Source organism: Staurois parvus, unplaced genomic scaffold (genome assembly GCF_062004578.1).
Source record: "Staurois parvus isolate SC_StPar_1 unplaced genomic scaffold, SC_StPar_1.0 ptg000380l, whole genome shotgun sequence".
In the NCBI taxonomy this organism is placed as follows: domain Eukaryota; kingdom Metazoa; phylum Chordata; class Amphibia; order Anura; family Ranidae; genus Staurois; species Staurois parvus.
This window is the reverse complement of record NW_028318176.1, coordinates 1839317-1859070: the sequence shown is the minus strand read 5'-3', so window position 1 is coordinate 1859070 and position 19754 is coordinate 1839317. Positions and strand designations below refer to the sequence as shown.

General features: G+C 47.3%; 1 protein-coding gene across 1 annotated transcript in view; it reads right to left on the bottom strand.

Moving 5' to 3' along the window:
• Positions 1–3849: 3849 nt before the first annotated feature.
• LOC149455983 (uncharacterized) overlaps positions 3850–19754 on the bottom strand; it is a 64386-nt gene continuing 48481 nt past the window's right edge. Inside the window, exons 6-13 of the mRNA XM_089685648.1 lie at positions 18614–19487; positions 15538–15550; positions 11743–11959; positions 11328–11462; positions 11118–11241; positions 10598–11001; positions 10332–10470; positions 3850–8551 (exon numbers count right to left, since the gene is read on the bottom strand). Coding sequence (XP_089541774.1) covers positions 7026–8551; positions 10332–10470; positions 10598–11001; positions 11118–11241; positions 11328–11462; positions 11743–11959; positions 15538–15550; positions 18614–19487 — 3432 coding nt within the window. The 3' untranslated portion in view covers positions 3850–7025. The remainder of the gene's footprint in view (positions 8552–10331; positions 10471–10597; positions 11002–11117; positions 11242–11327; positions 11463–11742; positions 11960–15537; positions 15551–18613; positions 19488–19754) is intronic.

The window sequence follows — 19754 nt, the reverse complement described above, 5'->3', positions numbered from 1 at the left end:
CTCTCCAGTCAGGTCTGTGTGATGTCATGTGACCTCCCAGAATCCTCCTCACCTCTCCGGACAGGTCTGTGTGATGTCATGTGACCTCCCAGAATCCTCCTCACCTCTCCAGTCAGGTCTGTGTGATCTCATGTGACCTCCCAGAATCCTCCTCACCTCTCCGGACAGGTCTGTGTGATGTCATGTGACCTCCCAGAATCCTCCTCACCTCTCCGGTCAGGTCTGTGTTTTATTACTAGAGATAAGAGTGATGCCATGTGACCTCCCAGAATCCTCCTCACCTCTCCGGTCAGGTCTGTGTTTTATTAATAGAGATAAGAGTGATGTCATGTGACCTCCCAGAATCCTCCTCACCTCTCCGGTCAGCAGGTACAGTTGCAAGAAAAAGTATGTGAACCCCTTGGGATTACATGGAGTTTTGCATGAATTGGGCATAAAATGTGCTCTGAACGTCATCTAAGTCACAACAATAGAAGAACACAGTCTGCTGAACATAATACTACACAAACATTAGATGTTGCCATGGTTTAATTGCACATAACATGTAAACATTCACAGTGCAGGGAGGAAAAAGTATGTGAACCTTTGGACTTAATAACTGGTTAACCCTCCATTGGCAGCAATAACCTCAACCTCAACATCTAATGTTTGTGTAGTATTATGTTCAGAAGACTGTGTTCTTCTATTGTTGTGACTTAGATGACGTTCAGAGCACATTTTATGCCCAATTCATGCAAAACTCCACGTAATCCCAAGGGGTTCACATACTTTTTCTTGCAACTGTAGATGATCTCCAGGGTGAGGTTTAGTATCTTCTCAGTCATGTAACTCCGGTTCTCCTCCATCCTCATTTGATCTATACAAGTTTCTGCCTAGACAAGAAAGGATGATAATGAAGATGTATATATGTGTGTATCATCATCTGCTGGAGATAAAAGACGTCACAGTGACTATGGAGGAAGAGGACGGACGTGACTGTGGAGGAAGAGGATGGATGTGACGGTGGAGGAAGATGATGGACGTGACAGTGGGGGAAGAGGACGGACGCGACGGTGGAGGGAGAGGACGGACGTGACGGTGGAGGAAGAGGACGGACGTGACGGTGGGGGAAGAGGACAGATGTGACTGTGGAGGAAGACGGACATGACGGGGAGGTTACTGAGTATAAATATAAAATCAGATCTTATTACCTCCTCTGCTGCCACTTCCAGCAATGTCTCCTCTCTACTTCCTCCCGACTCACCTCTCACCTGCAACTTCTTATTTATACCTGACATCACTTCCTGTCTTCCATAGAGACTTCCTGTCTGGGTAGAAGTGAGATCCCCACCTTGTGGAGCTCAGAGGGGTCCTTCTCCCATTGGTCACCAATGTAAAGGACCACTACACTGACCACTGATATAAGGAGGTCCTTCTCCCATTTGTCACCAATGTAAGGGACCACTACACTGACCAATGATATAAGGGGGTCCTTCTCCCATCGGTCACCAATGTAAGGGACCACTACACTGACCACTGATATAAGGGGGTCCTTCTCCCATCGGTCACCAATGTAAGGGACCGCTACACTGACCACTGATATAAGGAGGTTCTTCTGCTATTCGTCACCAGTGTAAGGGACTGCTACTTGGCATGAGCTTTGTGATTGAACCAAAGCAGAGCTTGTTCCAAACAGACAAATGAATTGGTTTCTGGTTGCATATAGTGAGTTATCTAATCTGTGATGGTCCCAATTCATCTGAAAAGTGTCCCATCCGCACATTTCCTCCACAACTTGGCCAGCAGAGAGACAACTCAACAGAGACATATGGAGAAAGCCTTAGAGGACATGTTCTGCTCAACCTGACCTCACATGCGTGCGGGAAATTCTCATCTGGTGATCTGTCTCAATCCATCTGTATGGTGACCCCTCTACACATTTCCTCCACAAAATGGTCACCATAGAGACAAGCCAAAAGAGAAACATGAAGGGCCTGGAGTCCATGTTCTGCCCATTATGACCTCACTTGTGTGGAGCTCAGAGGGGTCCTTCTCCCATCGGTCACCAATGTAAGGGACCACTACACTGACCACTGACCATCTGGAGATCCATTTTTGTCCCAGTCATTCTGTAAGGTTCCACATTTCCACATTTCCTCCACAAAGTAGTCACCACAGAGACAACCCAACAGAGAAACATGGAGAAAGGCTTGGAGTCCATGTTCTTATTATGACCTCAGCTATGTGGAGAAGCATCTCTACAGGTATCTGTAATTGTCCCGATCAATCTGTAAGGTGACACATCTACACATTTCCTCCACTAAGTGGTCAGCACAGAGGCAACCCAAAAGAGACATGTGGAGAACAGCTCGGACTCCATGTTATGCTCATCACACCCTTACCAGTGTGGAGGAAATTCTCATACCAATCAATCTGTAAGGTGACACATCTACACATTTCCTGCAGAACTTGGTCAGCACAGAGACAACCCAAAAGAGACATGTTGAGAAAAGCTTAGACTCCATGTTCTGCTCATCACACCCTTACCAGTGCGTAGGAAATTCTCATAACAATCAATCTGTAAGAAGACACATCGACACATTTCCTGCAGAACGTGGTCAGCACAGAGACAACCCAACAAGACACCCATGGAGAAAGGCTTGGAGTCCATGTTTTGCTCATCATGACCTTACCTTTGTGGAGGAACCTCTCTTCTGGGGATCTGTAATTGTCCCAATCAATCTGTAAGCTTACACATCTACACATTTCCTCCATTAAGTGGTCAACACAGAGACAACCCAAAAGAGACATGCAGAGAAAAGCTTGGACTCCATGTTCTGCTCATCACGCCCTTACCAGTGTGGAAGAAATTCTCCAACCAATCAATCTGTAAGGTGACACATCTACACATTTCCTGCAGAACCTGGTAAGCACAGAGACAACCCAACAGAGACACATGGAAAAAGGCTTGGAGTCCATGTTTTGCTCATAATGGCCTTACCTTTGTGGAGGAACCTCTCTTCTGGGGATCTGTGATGGTCCCAATCAATCTGGAAGGTGGCACATCTACACATTTCCTCTACAACTTGGTCAGCACAGAGACAACCCAACGGAGACCCATGGAGAAGGGCTTGGAGTCCATGTTCTGCTCGTAATCTCACCTGTATGGAGGAACCTCTCTATTGGGGATCCTTGGTGGTCCCAAAGCTTGTAAGAACGTTACACAACTCAAGTCATTGAATAAAATGTATTTACTGAGCACTAGGTACACTATGGCAAGTAATGGTTGTCCCAATCAATCTGTAAGGTGACACATCTACACATTTCCTCCACAACCTGGTCAACACAGTGACAACCCAACAGAGACACGCGGAGAAAGGCTTGGAGTCCATGTTTTGCTCATCATGGCCTTACCTTTGTGGAGGAAACTCTCTTCTGGGATCTGTGATGGTCCCAATCAATCTGGAAGGTGACACATTTCCTGCAGAACTTGGTCAGCACAGAGACAACCCAACAGAGATATCTTGAAAAGGCTTGTAAGAACCGAACACAACTCAAGCCATTGATTAAAATATGTTGACTGAGCATTGTGTTCATTTACTAAAGGGTGGAGTAAACCCTTGTCATGGTGCGTGGTTAACGTTGGACCTCAGAGGAGACTCAGAAAATAGAGATTGTAAGTATGAGATAGCCACAAATTTCATTAGTGACCAATATCTCCTTGCCCACCATGACATAAATCCATATTTTGACATCAACCGTCCCTGATATTATGAACATGAATGCTCTGGCCTCAGTCTGAGCGTGTTGATCCACCATCGCCTAGAAGAGAAGCAGAGTTCTGTAGCACAGAGACAAGTGACACGGATCGGTAATACATCATGAATGTTTATTAACGTAGACATAACCCATGATTGATGGACAGTTGGCTCTGTACACGTTGTTATCGCATACAATCCCCATGTTTTCTTCCATCCTGGTCCTTCTGATCCCCTCCAGTGTCTTTCAGGTCAATTTCTGTCTACATACACTACAATGTCATCTGCATGTCATTGTCCTGGACCAGCTTCCACACGGTGACATTGGTGGACCATTCCTGCCCCATGTGTATCAGCATGATTCCTTGTAGTCCCCAACCAGGGACACGTGACAGGGTGGCAATGCAGGAGACCAACTGGGAGACAAGCACAGAGCGTTGTCACCCCATAACAGGAAGTACCAGAACAAGATGGTCTTCTTTGATGTGGCAAGCAATCGTCTACATTGCCCTAATGGTTAGGTGGAGCCAAAATGTTTTGTTTTTGTTACAATGTGGAAGGACTAGAACCCTTTATGGTTTTACTGCTACCCGGGCTTCAATATCTTCATCTTCCCTCAGTCCCTTTGGGCAAATACTACTTCAGAGTTTGACCTCCCACCGATTCACCATTAAAAACAGTAGGATGGGCATTCACATGATGGAGCAGGTGCCGAGCTGACCATAGTATTGAAGTCCTGGGGGGGACCGCTGTTCTGATGAGGAAAGAATGGGAATATACATTCATGTGGAAATGTAGAATGCTACGCAGTGGTCCCAACAGACAAAAATTCTTCCTGTCACTCCAACTAGACAGTCCTCTCTGTATGGTTCTCCATTTGGCTTCTAGAGCAATGTTCCTCAACCTTTTTCAGTCAAGGCACCCTTTAGAATTATGAACAGTCCTGAGGCCCCCTTTAGAATTATAGACAGTCCCAAGGCACCCTTTAGAATTATGGATAGTCCCGAGGAACCCTTTAGAATTATGGACAGTCCCGAGGCACCCTTTGGAATTATGGACAGTCCCGAGGCACCCTTTGGAATTATGGACAGTCCCGAGGTCCCCTTTAGAATTATGGTCAGTCCCGAGGCCCCCTTTAGAATTATGGATAGTCCCGAGGCACCCTTTAGAATTATGGACAGTCCCGAGGCACCCTTTAGAATTATGGACAGTTTCAAGGCCCCCTTTAGAATTATGGACAGTTCCGAGGCCCCCTTTAGAATTATGGACAGTTCCGAGGCCCCCTTTAGAATTATGGTCAGTCCCGAGACACCCTTTAGAATTATGTATAGTCCCCAGGCACCCTTTTGAATTATGGATAGTCGCCAGGCACCCTTTAGAATTATGGATAGTTCCGAGGCCCCCTTTAGAATTATGGACAGTTCTGAGGCTCCCTTTAGAATTATGTTTCATATAACAAAGCAACACCCACACATGGAGGACACCCAACATTGGAGGGATTTATTCTCCCAAAGTAAATACACTTTTGCACACTGGTAGGGTCAAACTAGGATGGCAGCTGACTTCCTCCTTATCAACTGATGATGTCATTGGTTGTCAGGATGCCGGAGGCTAGCAGGTCGTAATGGCGCACAATGGAAACCTGTGGCTTTGTGTAACTAGAAGGCAGGCTTGTCCCACCTGCTGGCTCGTGTACAAGTTTTGGGCAATTTTTAGACATTTTTCCAAGGCACCCCTGAAGAAACCTCAAGGCACCCCTGAAGAAACCTCAAGGCACCCTTGCAGAAACCTCAAGGCACCCCTGAAGAAACCTCAAGGCACCATTGAAGAAACCCCAAGGCACCCCTGAAGAAACCCCAAGGCACCCCTGAAGAAACCTCAAGGCACCCCTGAAGAAACCTCAAGGCACCATGTACTTGGGCATCCTGGTTGAGAAAGGCTGTTCTAGAGCAGAGGTCTCCAAACTATGGCTCTCCAGCTGTTGAAGTCCTACAAGTCACATCATGCCACTGTCTCTGGGAGTCTTGCCTGTAGCTGTCAGTCTTGCAAGGTCTCATGGGACTTGCAGTTCCTCAACACCTGGAGGTCCATAGTTTGGAGACCTCTGTTCTACCCTGCTCTAGAGGAATAGAAGGACCTCCACTTTATTGCCTGGACTCATTTGTGATAAATGTCCTTGCTCCACTGACCCGTGTCCCTGCAACAAATCCCCCCAGCTCACCAGTGGCTTCTGATTTCTCAGTGACTTGTATGAAACCACGCCTGACCGAGGAAATGTTCATTGGAGGAAATTCACCAGCATTAGCCCAGCCATCACGTCTCTGGGAGTTTTGCCTGTGGCTATCAGAGTCTTGCAAGGCCTCATGGGACTTGCAGTTCCTCAACACCTGGAGGACCATAGCTTGGAGATCCCCGTTATAGAGGAATAGAAGGACCGATGAAATGCTGGGGGTCTGGTTATAAACAATTCATTGGATGAAAGTCACCAGCATTAGCCCAGCCATTACGTCTCTGGGAGTCTTGCCTGTGGCTGTCAAGAGTCTTGCAAGGCCTCATGGGACTTGCAGTTCCTCAACACCTGGAGGGCCATAGCTTGGAGACCCCTGTTCTAGAAGAATAGAAGGACCAAGGAAATGGTGGGGGTCTGGTTATAAACAATTCATTGGACGAGAGTCACCAGCATTGGCCCAGCCATCACGTCTCTGGGAGTCTTTCCTGTGGCTGTCAAGAGTCTTGCAAGGCCTCATGGGACTTGCAGTTCCTCAACACCTGGAGGGCCATAGCTTGGAGACCCCTGATCTAGAGGAATAGAAGGACCTCCACTTTATTGCCTGGACTCGTTGGACGAAAGTCACCAGCATTGGCCCAGCCATCACCAATTCTGAACGTATTGTTCTTTTATGATTTCCTATGAAGGCCACCTCCATCAATCCTCAATCATGTGACCAAAAATGCATCATGGCCACTAGGCGGAGCTGGCGATCAAAGGAAATCAAAAAGCTTTGGCAAAAGTACGTCTGGGAGAAGGCTGGAGACATTCCTCCAGGAATTGTCATGAATGGACCCCCGAGTGCCTGTGAACGCTCACACAACCAAATATACTCAATCAACAAATGCTACGGTCATAGAATGGTTCTACTTCTATCAACGTCTAACACGGGACAACACTTCACTGGTGGGACCTCAGGTCTCCATAGGAACTGTTCCTCACATCACGAAGATCAGCCATGGAGTTTTCTGAGGTGTATATCGGAGTGTGATTCCCACTGTGGGGGGTCAACACATGAATCATATAGAAGACATTTCCCGCACCCGGGACACTGATACACCTTTGGGCATTGAGTGGGATCTCCTCTTATGGACAGTAAGATTGGACTTCAGAGAATAACATTTCCCGCACTCAGGACAGCAATACGGCTTCTCCCCCGTGTGAGTCCTCAGATGCCTGATAAGTTCTGATTTCTGTGCAAAGCTCCTTTTGCACTCAGAACAGGGATGCGGCCTCTGCCCCATGTGACATTTCAGATGTTTGGAGAGATAGGACTTGTCAGAAAAACGTTTCCCGCACTGAGGACAGGAATACGGCTTCTCCCCCGTGTGAGTCCTCTGATGTGTGACAAGTGTTGATTTATTCAGATAACACTGCCCGCATTCAGCACACGAATACGGCTTCTTGCCCGTGTGACATATTTGATGTCTGATATGTTGGGATCTCCACAGAAAACATTTCCCGCACTCAGAGCAGGAATAAGGCTTCTCTCCTGTGTGAGATTTCTGATGTATGGAAAGATAGGACACGTCTGAAAAGCGCTTCCCGCATTCAGGGCAGGAATACGGCTTCTCCCCCGTGTGAGATCTCTGATGTTTGGTGAGATCTCCTTTACGTAGAAAACATTTCCCGCACTCAGAACAGGAATATGGCTTCTCGCCTGTGTGAGATTTCTGATGTATGGAAAAATAAGACTCGTCTGAAAAGCTTTTCCCGCACTCAGAACACGAATATGGCTTCTCCCCCGTGTGAGTCCTCTGATGTTTAGTGAGTCCTACTTTACGTAGAAAACATTTCCCGCACTCAGGGCATGAATACGGCTTCTCACCTGTATGAGATTTTTTATGAACATTAACACTGGATTTAAAACGAAAATGCTTCCCGCACTCATTACAGGAGAACTTCTTATCTGTCGGAAGGCCGGCTTGGTCCCGCACAGTCTGAGGTTCCTCAGGATAAGAGGAAGACGATGGTCCATCTACACTGGGTGGTGCCGGATGAACATCAGTTGGAAGGACAACACCGTCCTTCACAGTTTGAGGTTCCTCAGGATAAGAGGAAGACGATGGTCCATCCACACTGTTGGGCACTGGATGGACAATTGATGGAAGGTCTCCACAGCTCCTCACAGTCTGAGGTTCCTCAGGGCAGGAATACAGCTTCTCCTGTGTATGAGATCTTTTATGTACATTAAGATGGGATTTAAATCTGAAACATTTCCTGCACTCGGGACAGGAATGTGGCTTCTTACTCATGTGAGTTCTTTTATGTACATTAAGACCGGATTTATAACGGAAACCCTTCCCGCACTCAGTACAGCAGAACCTCTTCTCTGGTGGAAGGCCAGCCCGGTCCTGCACAGTCTGAGGTTCCTCAGGATACGAGGAATCTGATGGTCCATCTACACTGGGTGTTGCCGGAGGGACATTGGAGGGAGCCGGGTTTTCTCCTGGACTATACTGTGTGATGTCCTCATCTTCTACTTTCCAGTCTGGAGACAAAGTGAGACAATCCTTGGAGGTTTTCCTCATCTCCCGGCCATGGACTAAAATACAAAGACAAAGAGGATTACTAGACAGGAGCCCCACCAGAGGTCAAAGAGTGAGGATGGGGGGAGGACAACCAAGAGGAAGACTGGACTCATCCTGAAGACCACTATCATTGGGATATTGGCTCCTCCCCCCATCCTGAACACCACCATCATTGGGGTATTGGCTCCTCCCCAATCCTGAACACCACCATCATTGGGGTATTTGCTCCTCCCCCATCTTGACCCTGAAGAACACCAGCATTGGAATATTGGCTCCTCCCCCATCCTGAAGACCACCATCATTGGTGTATTGGCTCCTCCCCCCATCCTGAAGACCACTATCCAAACCATGACTCCGCTCACATCAGGCAGCTTGGTCTCTGAGGAGCGTACAATTCCACCCTCAAGGGAACTAGGAAATGGCTCTCCTACCAGGTCATTTCTTTATTCATGGACCTTAGTCAGAGAGTGAGGAAACAACCAGAACTGTCCTTTATAGGAGGGACAGTGAGGAGGGGATTATAGGACGAGGGTCCCCACCCCCTCTATCACTCATCGCCATCTTCCCAACACAAGAAGTACTGCACTTCCTGATTTAGTCCATAATTTAGTCATGAAGAACAGCAGGGCTGAGCCTCACTAGAGGTCAGAGAGTGAGGAAACAACCAGAACTGTCTTTTATAGGAGGGACAGTGATGAGGGGATTATAGGACGAGGGTCCCCACCCCCTCTATCACTCATCACCATCTTCCCAAAACAAGAAGTACTGCACTTCCTGATTTAGTCCATGATTTAGTCATGAAGAACAGCAGGGCTAAGCCCCATCAGAGGTCAGAGAGTGAGGAAACAACCAGAACTGTCTGGTATAGGAGGGACAGTGAAGAGGGGATTATAGGCGAGGGTCCCCACCCACTTGTAGTCCCTCAGTCAGGAGAGTCTAGGTTTAAGCCTCCTGCACACCAGTAATTTTAAGACAGATAGTCCCTGAACATAATCAATCTGGAAGGTGGATTCCTCTGCCGGCTTAGTCGGGGCCCTTATGTTGGCACACCATGAAAGGTGCAGTCCCTTTTGGATGTGAAGTAGCGGATGATTCCCTTTATGAGGCAAAAGTGGGTGACACAGTTATACTTCATATATGTGAAGATGGTGAGGAGGGTCACTTTAAGATATGGAAATGTAGAAAGGAGTCTCTTTATCTTTTGTGGGCAGAATTCAGGACTATGTAATGTTGAAGTGTTGATGTTTGGTGGTTGGTGGGCCTCCTTACTTTGGTGTTCAAGGGTCATGGACAGCTTACTTACCTATGAGAAGCTGCAGAGATCCAACACCACAGCCTCCCATCTCCTGAGACAGCACTGGATCTAGAACTATGCAGGAAGACTTTCACAGCACTCAGGACCCTCAGGATCCCCCACCCAGCTGATGGCAAACATCAGAGAAAGCAACCAAGGGAGACTTGCTCTGTCAGAGATCCTGCTAGACCCAGGCAAGGGGCAGGACACCCAAGGTGCATGCCCCAACTTCATAGTTTGAGGAACGCTTATGGTGAGATCCAAAATTTTGGTTCCAGCTGAACCCCAAAATCTCCATAAATCCAGTCTAGAGACATCAATTGTGTCTGCAGCACAGAGAAGGAAGATTATCCGAGAGTAATCCAAGAATATAGGACGGGGAACACAGCTCAGGAAAGTGACCAGGGTATTACAGGCTGATATCACCCCGCCCCAGCCCTACTCTGGACCAATCAGTGAGCAGTATGGGTGGAGGAATGGATTTAGTGTTCATGACCCACCTGTGCTGATCTCTGTAGGAGTGTCCTCCTCTATAAATGTCCCCGTTATTCCATCCTCCTCTATAGACTGCTGATCATCCCTCACATACGCCTCTTCTTCTGCATGAACTTCGGCTTTTATATTTATCAGATCTTCACCCTAAACCAAGAGAAGGATTGGAAATACAAGCTTTAATGATGTGAAGCCACAAAGACCAACATCATCTTCTCTGGTCCATACATCTCCATGCATCACTTTTATGTTCTAGATGTTCCTCTCCACCAACCTTGTTATGGTGAGGGATGGAGTGACCTTCCTGCGTGGAATCCCAGGAATACAGAGGACGGGGACATCTCTCTGGTGGGTTACCATGACTGGATCCATCTACCTGATGATGGTGAGGGATGGTGTGACCTTCCTGTGTGGAATCCCGGGAATACAGAGGACGGGGACATCTCTCTGGTGGGTTCCCATGACTGGATCCACCTACCTGATGATGGTGAGGGGTGGTGTGACCTTCCTGTGTGGAATCCCAGGAATACAGAGGATGGGGACATCTCTCTGGTGGGTTCCCATGACTGGATCCATCTACCTGATGATGGCGAGGGATGGTGTGATCTTCCTGTGTGGAATCCCAGGAATACAGAGGAGGGGGACATCTCTCTGGTGGGTTCCCATGTCTGGATCCATCTGTAGGAAACACACACACTGACTGAATCCATTGTTTCTATGTGTTTATCAGATGATGGGGGATCTAGGTGGATCCTCCGTACTGCTCTCTCCTTTCCAATAAAGTCTCCTCTTACCCGGTGATGTGAGGGGCGGCTGATTGTCCATCATGACGTCCTTGTAGAGGTCCTTGTGTCTTTCTAAATACTCCCACTCCTCCATGGAGAAATAGACAGTGACACCCTGACACCTTATAGGAACCTGACACACACAATGATACAGTCACCATTCAGACACATCCCTTGTCTGTTACTGTAGAATGTCTCAGAATTGCTGGCACCGCTCACCTCTCCTGTCAGCAGCTCCATCATCTTGTTGATGATTTGCCGAATCTTTTGTTGGTTGCGATGCCTAAATTTTAGGGAACGATATCGAGGAACTTTGATGGTCATATGATCCCCATACTTCACTAGAGGAAAACTCTGTAGGGAAACCAATAGTGATGTCATGTGACCTCCCAGAATCCTCCTCACCTCTCCGGTCAGGTCTGTGTGATGTCATGTGACCTCCCAGAATCCTCCTCACCTCTCCGGTCAGGTCTGTGTTTTATTAATAGAGATGAGAGTTATGTTATGTGACCTCCCAGAATCCTCCTCACCTCTCCGGTCAGGTCTGTGTGATGTCATGTGACCTCCCAGAATCCTCCTTACCTGTCCGGTCCGGTCAGTGTGATGTCATGTGACCTCCCAGAATCCTCCTCACCTCTCCGGTCAGCAGGTAGATGATCTCCAGGGTGATGTGTAGTATCTTCTCCAGGCTTTGACTTGGGTTCTCCTCCATCCTCATTGAGGTGATCATGTGATCTGTACGGGCCACGCCTCTTCGTAGATGGGTCACTAACTGAAAATGTTCTATCAGTTTTATTATCGCCACATCCAAGTCAGTCCACAATGGATGGAAAGCTCTGGTAGTGCCGATTCTGAATATCACACAGAACATAAAAGGTAATAATGGAATGTGTGTCTAGCAGGGGGGGGGGGGGTACGGTCCCATAGCACCCTGAACATAGCTGTACCCAGGGTGGGTTGCACCCCCCACCAAACACACATTTCTGAGTTGCCCATATAGTACCAACCCCAGTTAGATTTTAGGAACAGATCCGAGGAAAGCTCTCCTAGGCTCCTCCTCCCTCAGATTTGATGCACCACACGACACAGTCCAGGAGAAGATTAGGAGGTGTTCCCTCACTCTGCTCCAACCTCTCCAACCCATGGCCTCCAAGTGCCACATATCAAATTTGAGTTCTGGTCACCTCAACCATCCAGACCACTCATACCAACCTCCACCCAAACATCAGCTACCCCATCCCACCCAGGATAGCCCAAACCACAACCCAAGACCTGTCCTTGTCTTCTCCAACCCATGGTCTCCAAGTGCCACATAATCAAATTCAAGTTCTGGTCACCTTCAACCATCCGGACCACTCACACCAACCTCATCCAACCTCCACCCAAACATCAGCTACCGCATCCCACCCAGGACAGCCCAAACCACAACCCAAGACATGTCCTTCTCTTCTCTGACCCATGGCCTCCAAGTGCTACATGATAAAATTCGAGTTCTGGTCACCTTCAACCATGCAGACCACTCACACCAACTCTTACCAACCTCCACCCAAACATCAGCTAACCCATCCCACCCAGGACAGCCCAAACAACCCAAGACCTGTCCTTGTCCTCTCCAACCCATGGCCTTCAAGTGCCACACATCAAATACGAGTTCTGGTCACCTTCAGCCATCCGGACCACTCACACCAATCTCATCCAACCTCCACCCAAACATCAGCTAACCCATCCCACCCAGGACAGCCCAAACCACAACCCAAGACCTGTCCTTCTCTTCTCTGACCCACCTTCAACCATCCAGACCACTCATAAAAATCCTCATCCAACCTCCACCCAAACATCAGCCACCCCATCCCACCCAGAATAGCACAAACCACAACCCAAGACCTGTCCTAGTCCTCCCCAACCCATGGCCTCCAAGTGCCACATAATCAAACTCGAGTTCTGGTCACCTCCATCCATCCGGACACTCACACCAACCTCATCCAATCTCCACCCAAACATCAGCTACCCCATCCTACCCAGCCTAAACCACAACCCGAGACCTGTCCTAGTCCTCACGAACCCATGGCCTCCAGCAACAGCCACATATTAAATTCTCCAAGAGTCCCAGCCACCTCCAACCATCCTGACCACTCACATCAAACTGTACCGACCTCAGCCAATCTCCACCCAAACATCAGCCACCCCATCTCACCCAGGACAGCCCAAACCACAACCCAAGACCTGTCCTTGTCCTCTCCAACCCATGGCCTCCAAGTGCCACACATCAAATTCGAGTTCTGATCACCTCATCCATCCGGACCACTCACACCGACTTCATCCAATCTCCACCCAAACATCAGCCACCCCATATCACCCAGGACAGCACAAACCACAACCCGAGACCTGTCCTAGTCCTCCCCAATCCATGGCCTCCAACAATGGCTACATATTAAATTCTCTGAGAGTCTCAGCCACCTCCAACCATCCTGACCACTCACATCAAACTGTACCGACCTTAGTCAATCTCCACCCAAACATCAGCCACCGCATCCTACCCAGGATAGCCCAAACCACAACCCAAGACATATAAAATCTCAAAGACTGACCAGATGACCAGGAAACCTTTAGCTCAGCTTGACCGCTAAGCACGTTGGATGATTGATGAGTTCTATGTGGAGCGGTGACCTGTGACGTCTTCCACTGTACACAGTGATGTCACATGGTGGTCTCATCCATGTACTGGCAAGGCCATTGTAGGGTAGATTCAGACGAGTCTTTATATTGTTTCCATGTTCCTGACGCTCAGTAAATCAGCTCCCGGAGCTGGTAGGTCCATATAACAACCGAGACGTAGTACGTAGGATATTTATTGGTGGGCTCCAAAATTGGATATGATTCTTTATTATTTAAAAACCATCAACACTTGTGTATGTGCGTGTACATGTGTGTATATATGTGCGTGTATGGGAGTCAATATTCCATTTATATATTGATATATTATTACATCTATACGGTCCTATTCCCTCCTCGTCTATCCCGACAATGTCTCCTCTCTGCTTCCTCCCGACTCTCCAATCTCAAGGAACGCCTAATTTATACCTGACATCACTTCCTGTCTGTAGGTATCATAGAGACTTGCTGTGTGCGTCCCCTTGGAATACATGCCATCCCCCCCTTGTGGGTGAATATAGGCGCTGCGGTTGTTGACCATTCTTTTTGGTTGGCTTGGCCTTGTTGTACATCTTGCTGGATCATATGTCAGTTGACCCCCCGATGAGTCTCAGTCCAACACATTATATGTTGTAGGTTTTGTGGTCTGTCCTAACGTAAGATACAAGTATTTCTGGAACAGATAGAGATTTGTTAGCCATTTTTATATATATATATATACACACACACACTATATTGCCCCAAGTCTTGGGCCCTTCCACGCACATGACCTTTAATGGTCTCCCAGTCTTAGTCCGTAGAGTTCAATATTGGGTTGGCCCTCCAGGGGCAGGTCATGTTGGAACAGGAAGGGGCCTTCCCCAAACTCTTCCCACAAAGAGTTCCCTTCACTGGAACTAGGGGGCAGGGTACTATGCAGTGACGGGGTACTATGTAGGGACAGGGTACTATGCGGGGACGGGGTACTATGCAAAGAAAGGGTACTATGCGCGGACGGGGTACTATGCGCGGACAGGGTACTATGCGGTGACGGGGTACTATGTAGGGACAGGGTACTATGCAAGGACAGGGTACAATGCGGGGAAAGGGTACTATGTAGGGAAAGGGTACTATGTAGGGACATGGTACTATCTAGGGACAGAGTACTATGCAAGGATAGGGTACTATGCGGTGACGGGATACTATGCGGGGATGGGGTACTATGCAAGGATAGGGTACTATGCGGTGACGGGATACTATGCGGGGACGGGGTACTATGCAAGGACGGGGTACTATGCGGGGACGGGGTACTATGCGGGGACGGGGTTCTATGCGGGGACGGGGTACTATGCGGTTGCTGGGTACTATGCCGGGAGTCCTTGGGGGGCTCCACACTGGGGAGACATTAGACTGAGTAGACACGCTGTACCCCAGGAAGAGGAGAGAGCAGAGTCCTCCTTCTGACCTCATGGGGCCAGAGACTCGTATGGGAGGACCACCTTTACCCCCCCCCCCCCCACTTGGGGTCACCATTTCCTAATTTTTTTGTCCCAAACACAGCGCATGATTAAACACAGGGCAAGATGGGGGAGGGAGACCCACCCGAGTCCCGGGGAGGGAGGGATACTCACCCGACTCACCCAAGTCCCTGACGGCTGTCTCTGGAACGGACCGGTCTCTTTATAGATTTACCCTAAATCTGGCTACAGCCTTAGTGATGGTGGATCTCCTGAATGGGAAGCACACAGAAGCTGTTGTCATAAACGCAGGTCAGAGCTCACCACGCTGCCACCAATACGTGATGACGTCACCTATATAAAGAGAGATTTTCCAGCTTGAAGGACCACAATCCAAGTGCCAGCAGACTGAGAGAGAGTGACACTGAGGATGGTGAACCTGTTACCAACTACACAGCAGCCACCCTGCGAAACAAAAACCCTTCATAATAATGAATGCAACAAGTCTGACTGGTAATGAAATGCATGTAATACCCGCTGACACGCAGACAGCAATACCGCAGAGATTTACACCCTGGTAGAGCTCTTCAAAGAGACGGACATTCTTTACTGGCTTCACCCATCAGAAATAAGTGTTATAATATATTGTTTAATAAAGAAAAGGTAAAGCAAAAGAAATATCTACAGAATGGTGTGTATACCCGCTGCCACGCAGACAGGAATACTACACCATAGTAGTGCTCTTCAAAGAGATGTACATTCTTTACTGGCTTAGCAGATTACAAATAATTGTAACGATTTAAAAAATATTGTTTAATAAAGAAAAGTGACAGTGAAATATCTACAGAATAATGTAATCCCCACTGCCACGCAGACAGGAATAGCTCAGAGATTTACACCATAGCAGTGCTATTCAAAGAGACGGACATTTTTTACTAGCTTCACCCATCATAAATAAGTGTTATAAAATATTAATAGAGGAAAAGTAAAGCGCTGCAGAAGAAATATCTACAGAATGATGTAATACCAGCTGCCACACAGACAGGAATACTTCAGAGATTTTCACCATAGTGGAGCTTTACTGCATTAGCACATTAGAAATAACTGGAATGATTTTAAAAACATTGTTTAATAAAGAAAAGGTAAAGTGTTTCAGAAGAAATAGCTACAGAATGATGTAATACCTGCTGTCACGCAGACAGGAATACTATACCATAGCAGTGCTCTTCAAAGAGACGGACATTCTTTACTGGCTTCACCCATCAGAAAAAATTGTTATAAAAGATTGTTTAATAAAGAAAAGGTAAAGCGTTACAGAAGAAATATCTACAGAATGATGTAATACCCGCTGCCACGCAGACAGGAATACTACACCATAGTAGTGCTCTTCAAAGAGACGGACATTGTTTACTGGCTTAGCAGATTACAAATAATTGTAACGATTTTAAAAATATTGTTTAATAAAAAAAAGTGACAGTGAAATATCTACAGAATGATGTAATACCTGCTGCCACGCAGACAGGAATACTACACCATAGCAGTGCTCTTCAAAGAGACGGACATTCTTTACTGGCTTCACCCATCAGAAATAAGTGTAAGGGTTATAAAATATTGTTTAATGGGGGAAAAAAAAGTTTCAGAAGACATATCTACAGAATGATGTAATACCCGCTGCCACGCAGACAGGAATACTTCAGAGATTTACACCATAGTAAAGCTTTACTGGCTTTGCACATTAGAAATAATTGGAACGATTTTAAAAAATATTGTTTAATAAAGAAAAGGTAAAGCGTTGCAGAAAAAACATCTACAGAATAATGAATTACGGCAGAAAAAAAGAGAGACGATAATACAATAGCAAACACAGAGGAATACAAATGAAAGCAAAGTCCTGAAGGTCCTGGAAGTAAATTGGACATAAAAAGGATCTGAGATTTACGAGTCTTTGGATCCCAAGATTTGAGACCGCTGGTAGGTGTTCTTTGTATGGATGGGAAGGGGAGGTCCGGACTGCTCATGCAGTCCCTCTTTCTAGTCCTGGAGAAGGGTGTTGATCCAAATTCCTTGCCCAATCAAGGACCCTGAAGAGGGTCGGAGGGGACACCAAAAATGTTTATGATCGTGCAGTTGGCACTTCCTCATAGTTTTCAAAATGCACAAAATGTTTTTATCTGTCTGCAGGTGACAGCCGGAACTTTCTTTTGAATGAAGGTAGTTGTATGGAACGCTTATATGACCTATGTGCTTCCTGCACCTCATAATATAGGTTTGTAATAGCCCAGTCACACAGCTCCCGATGTACACAGGACAATGTCTTTTGGCACACTGACTTATGAAGGTCGGTGCTCCCTGTGACTGTGCATGCAGCCTTGTGCTGCCATCTGTTGGCCTGTTACAAAACTAGTCTCCAAATGTTTTTATACTGCCTTGTGTCTCAGATTGGTGAAATTTAACAGAACGGGTTCCTTGGGGTTTCCCACCCAGCTTTGGGTCGCCCAGACCTCAATACTGTCACAGCTGTAACCCCCTCTCCACATCATCCAATTTTGGAAAGTTCCATATTGACAACACGTGAAGTTTGTTGTAACCAGTGTTCTTATTTTACCTGTGATTGGCTAATGGTGGTGATCACATGATGGGGAAGCACTGAGATAGGTTCTCAAAAGTCTCCTGTGGATCAGAGGCTCAGAGTTGTAGACCAGCCCCAGAAATGAGCGCTCTCACCAGGAGGACACACTACTAAGATGTTGCCTACTTCAGACTCCATCCTACAGGATGGCTCTTCTTCTCTCCTCCCCTTATTTTTGCCTTTTATGGATTGAGGACACAGAAGGAATGAGAAGTCCTCAAAGCTGAGCTGAAGGTCCAAAGCTCCGAGGTTAGAAGGAAAAGAACCAGGAGATGGGAGTTTATCTCCAGCAGAAGTCCTCACTAGGTATTCATGCCAACTTATGCTGCCTGAACCTAAACAAAGAGTATGTGTTGGTGGGACCCTGCACCCAAAAGGTACAGTCTGACCACAAATCCAACTTTTGAAGGCTGATCTCTAGGGGTCCCCACAGAAATCTGAAGAGTATGTAACAAAATGTTTCAAGTCTAAGGTGAGTCCAGTAAAGGTTTATGTCTCATACCAAGGAGTTCAGAAGATATCTCCAACGCGTTTCAGGGGCTCAGACCTTCCTGTCCAAGCAGTACTACTATTACGAATCCTCGTCCTATCCAGTATCATCTCCAATTATCGATCATCGCTAGCATGAAGCCTGGATAAAGGGGTAGTCCCGAGCCCCCGAAACACGGCGTCCATTTCTTCTGAACCCTACGAAGAACAAAATCTTTAAAGGATTCTAGACTTATGGCACTTTCATTCTTAGATCTACTCTGCAAACTTTATCTCTGAACATATAAAGGGGTTCTAACGTGTTTGGATTCTCAGGTCCATGTGGCTTCTTAGGTCCATGTGGATTTGCAGGTCCGTGTGGCTTCTTAGGTCCATGTGGCATCTCAGGTCCATGTGGCTTCTCGGGTCTACGTGGCTTCTCAGGTCTACGTGGCTTCTCAGGTCCATGTGTCTTCTCAGGTCCATGTGTCTTCTCAGGTCTATGAAGCTTCTTAGGTCTACATAGCTTCTCAGGTCTATGTAGATTCTCAGGTCCGTGTGGCTTCTCAGGTCCGTGTGGCTTCTCAGGTCCGTGTGGCTTCTCAGGTCCGTGTGGCTTCTCAGGCCCGTGTGGCTTCTCAGGCCCGTGTGGCTTCTCAGGCCCGTGTGGTTTCTCAGGCCCGTGTGGTTTCTCAGGCCCGTGTGGTTTCTCAGGCCCGTGTGGTTTCTCAGGTCCGTGTGGCTTCTCAGGTCTACGTGACTTCTCAGGTCTACGTGACTTCTCAGGTCTACGTGGATTCTCAGGTCTACGTGGATTCTCAGGTCTACGTGGCTTCTCAGGTCTACGTGGCTTCTCAGGTCTACGTGGATTCTCAGGTCTACGTGGATTCTCAGGTCTACGTGGATTCTCAGGTCTACGTGGATTCTCAGGTCCGAGCGGATTCTCAGGTACGAGTGGATTCTCCGGTCCGTGTGGATTCTTCGGTCCGTGTGGATTCTCCGGTCCGTGTGGATTCTCCGGTCCGTGTGGATTCTCCGGTCCATAAGAAAAACTCCTTTCTGTATTGAGCATGTTTTGCATTTAGAACCAAGAAAGGTCACTTTCACTCTCGTGACTTCTCTGCAGAACACACGGCCACGTCCATTCATGAAGAACTTTCCAACTATGGCTTTTCTGCTTTCTAAGAAGTTTTCCTTTAAAAGTGAAACATTTCCCACACTATGAGCAGAAAAAAAAGATGCTCTCCCACGTGACTTCTCTGGTGAGTAGCAAGGTGCCATTTATCAATAAAAATACTTTCCACACTATGGACACGGAGGAAGACTCTGACCCTGGCGACATTTCTGGTGTCCATGAAGTTTGTCCTTTAGAAGTGAAACGTTTCCCGCACTATGGGCATAAAAAAACTTGCTCTCCCACATGAGTTCTCTGTTGAACAGAAAGATCTCATTTGTAAAGGA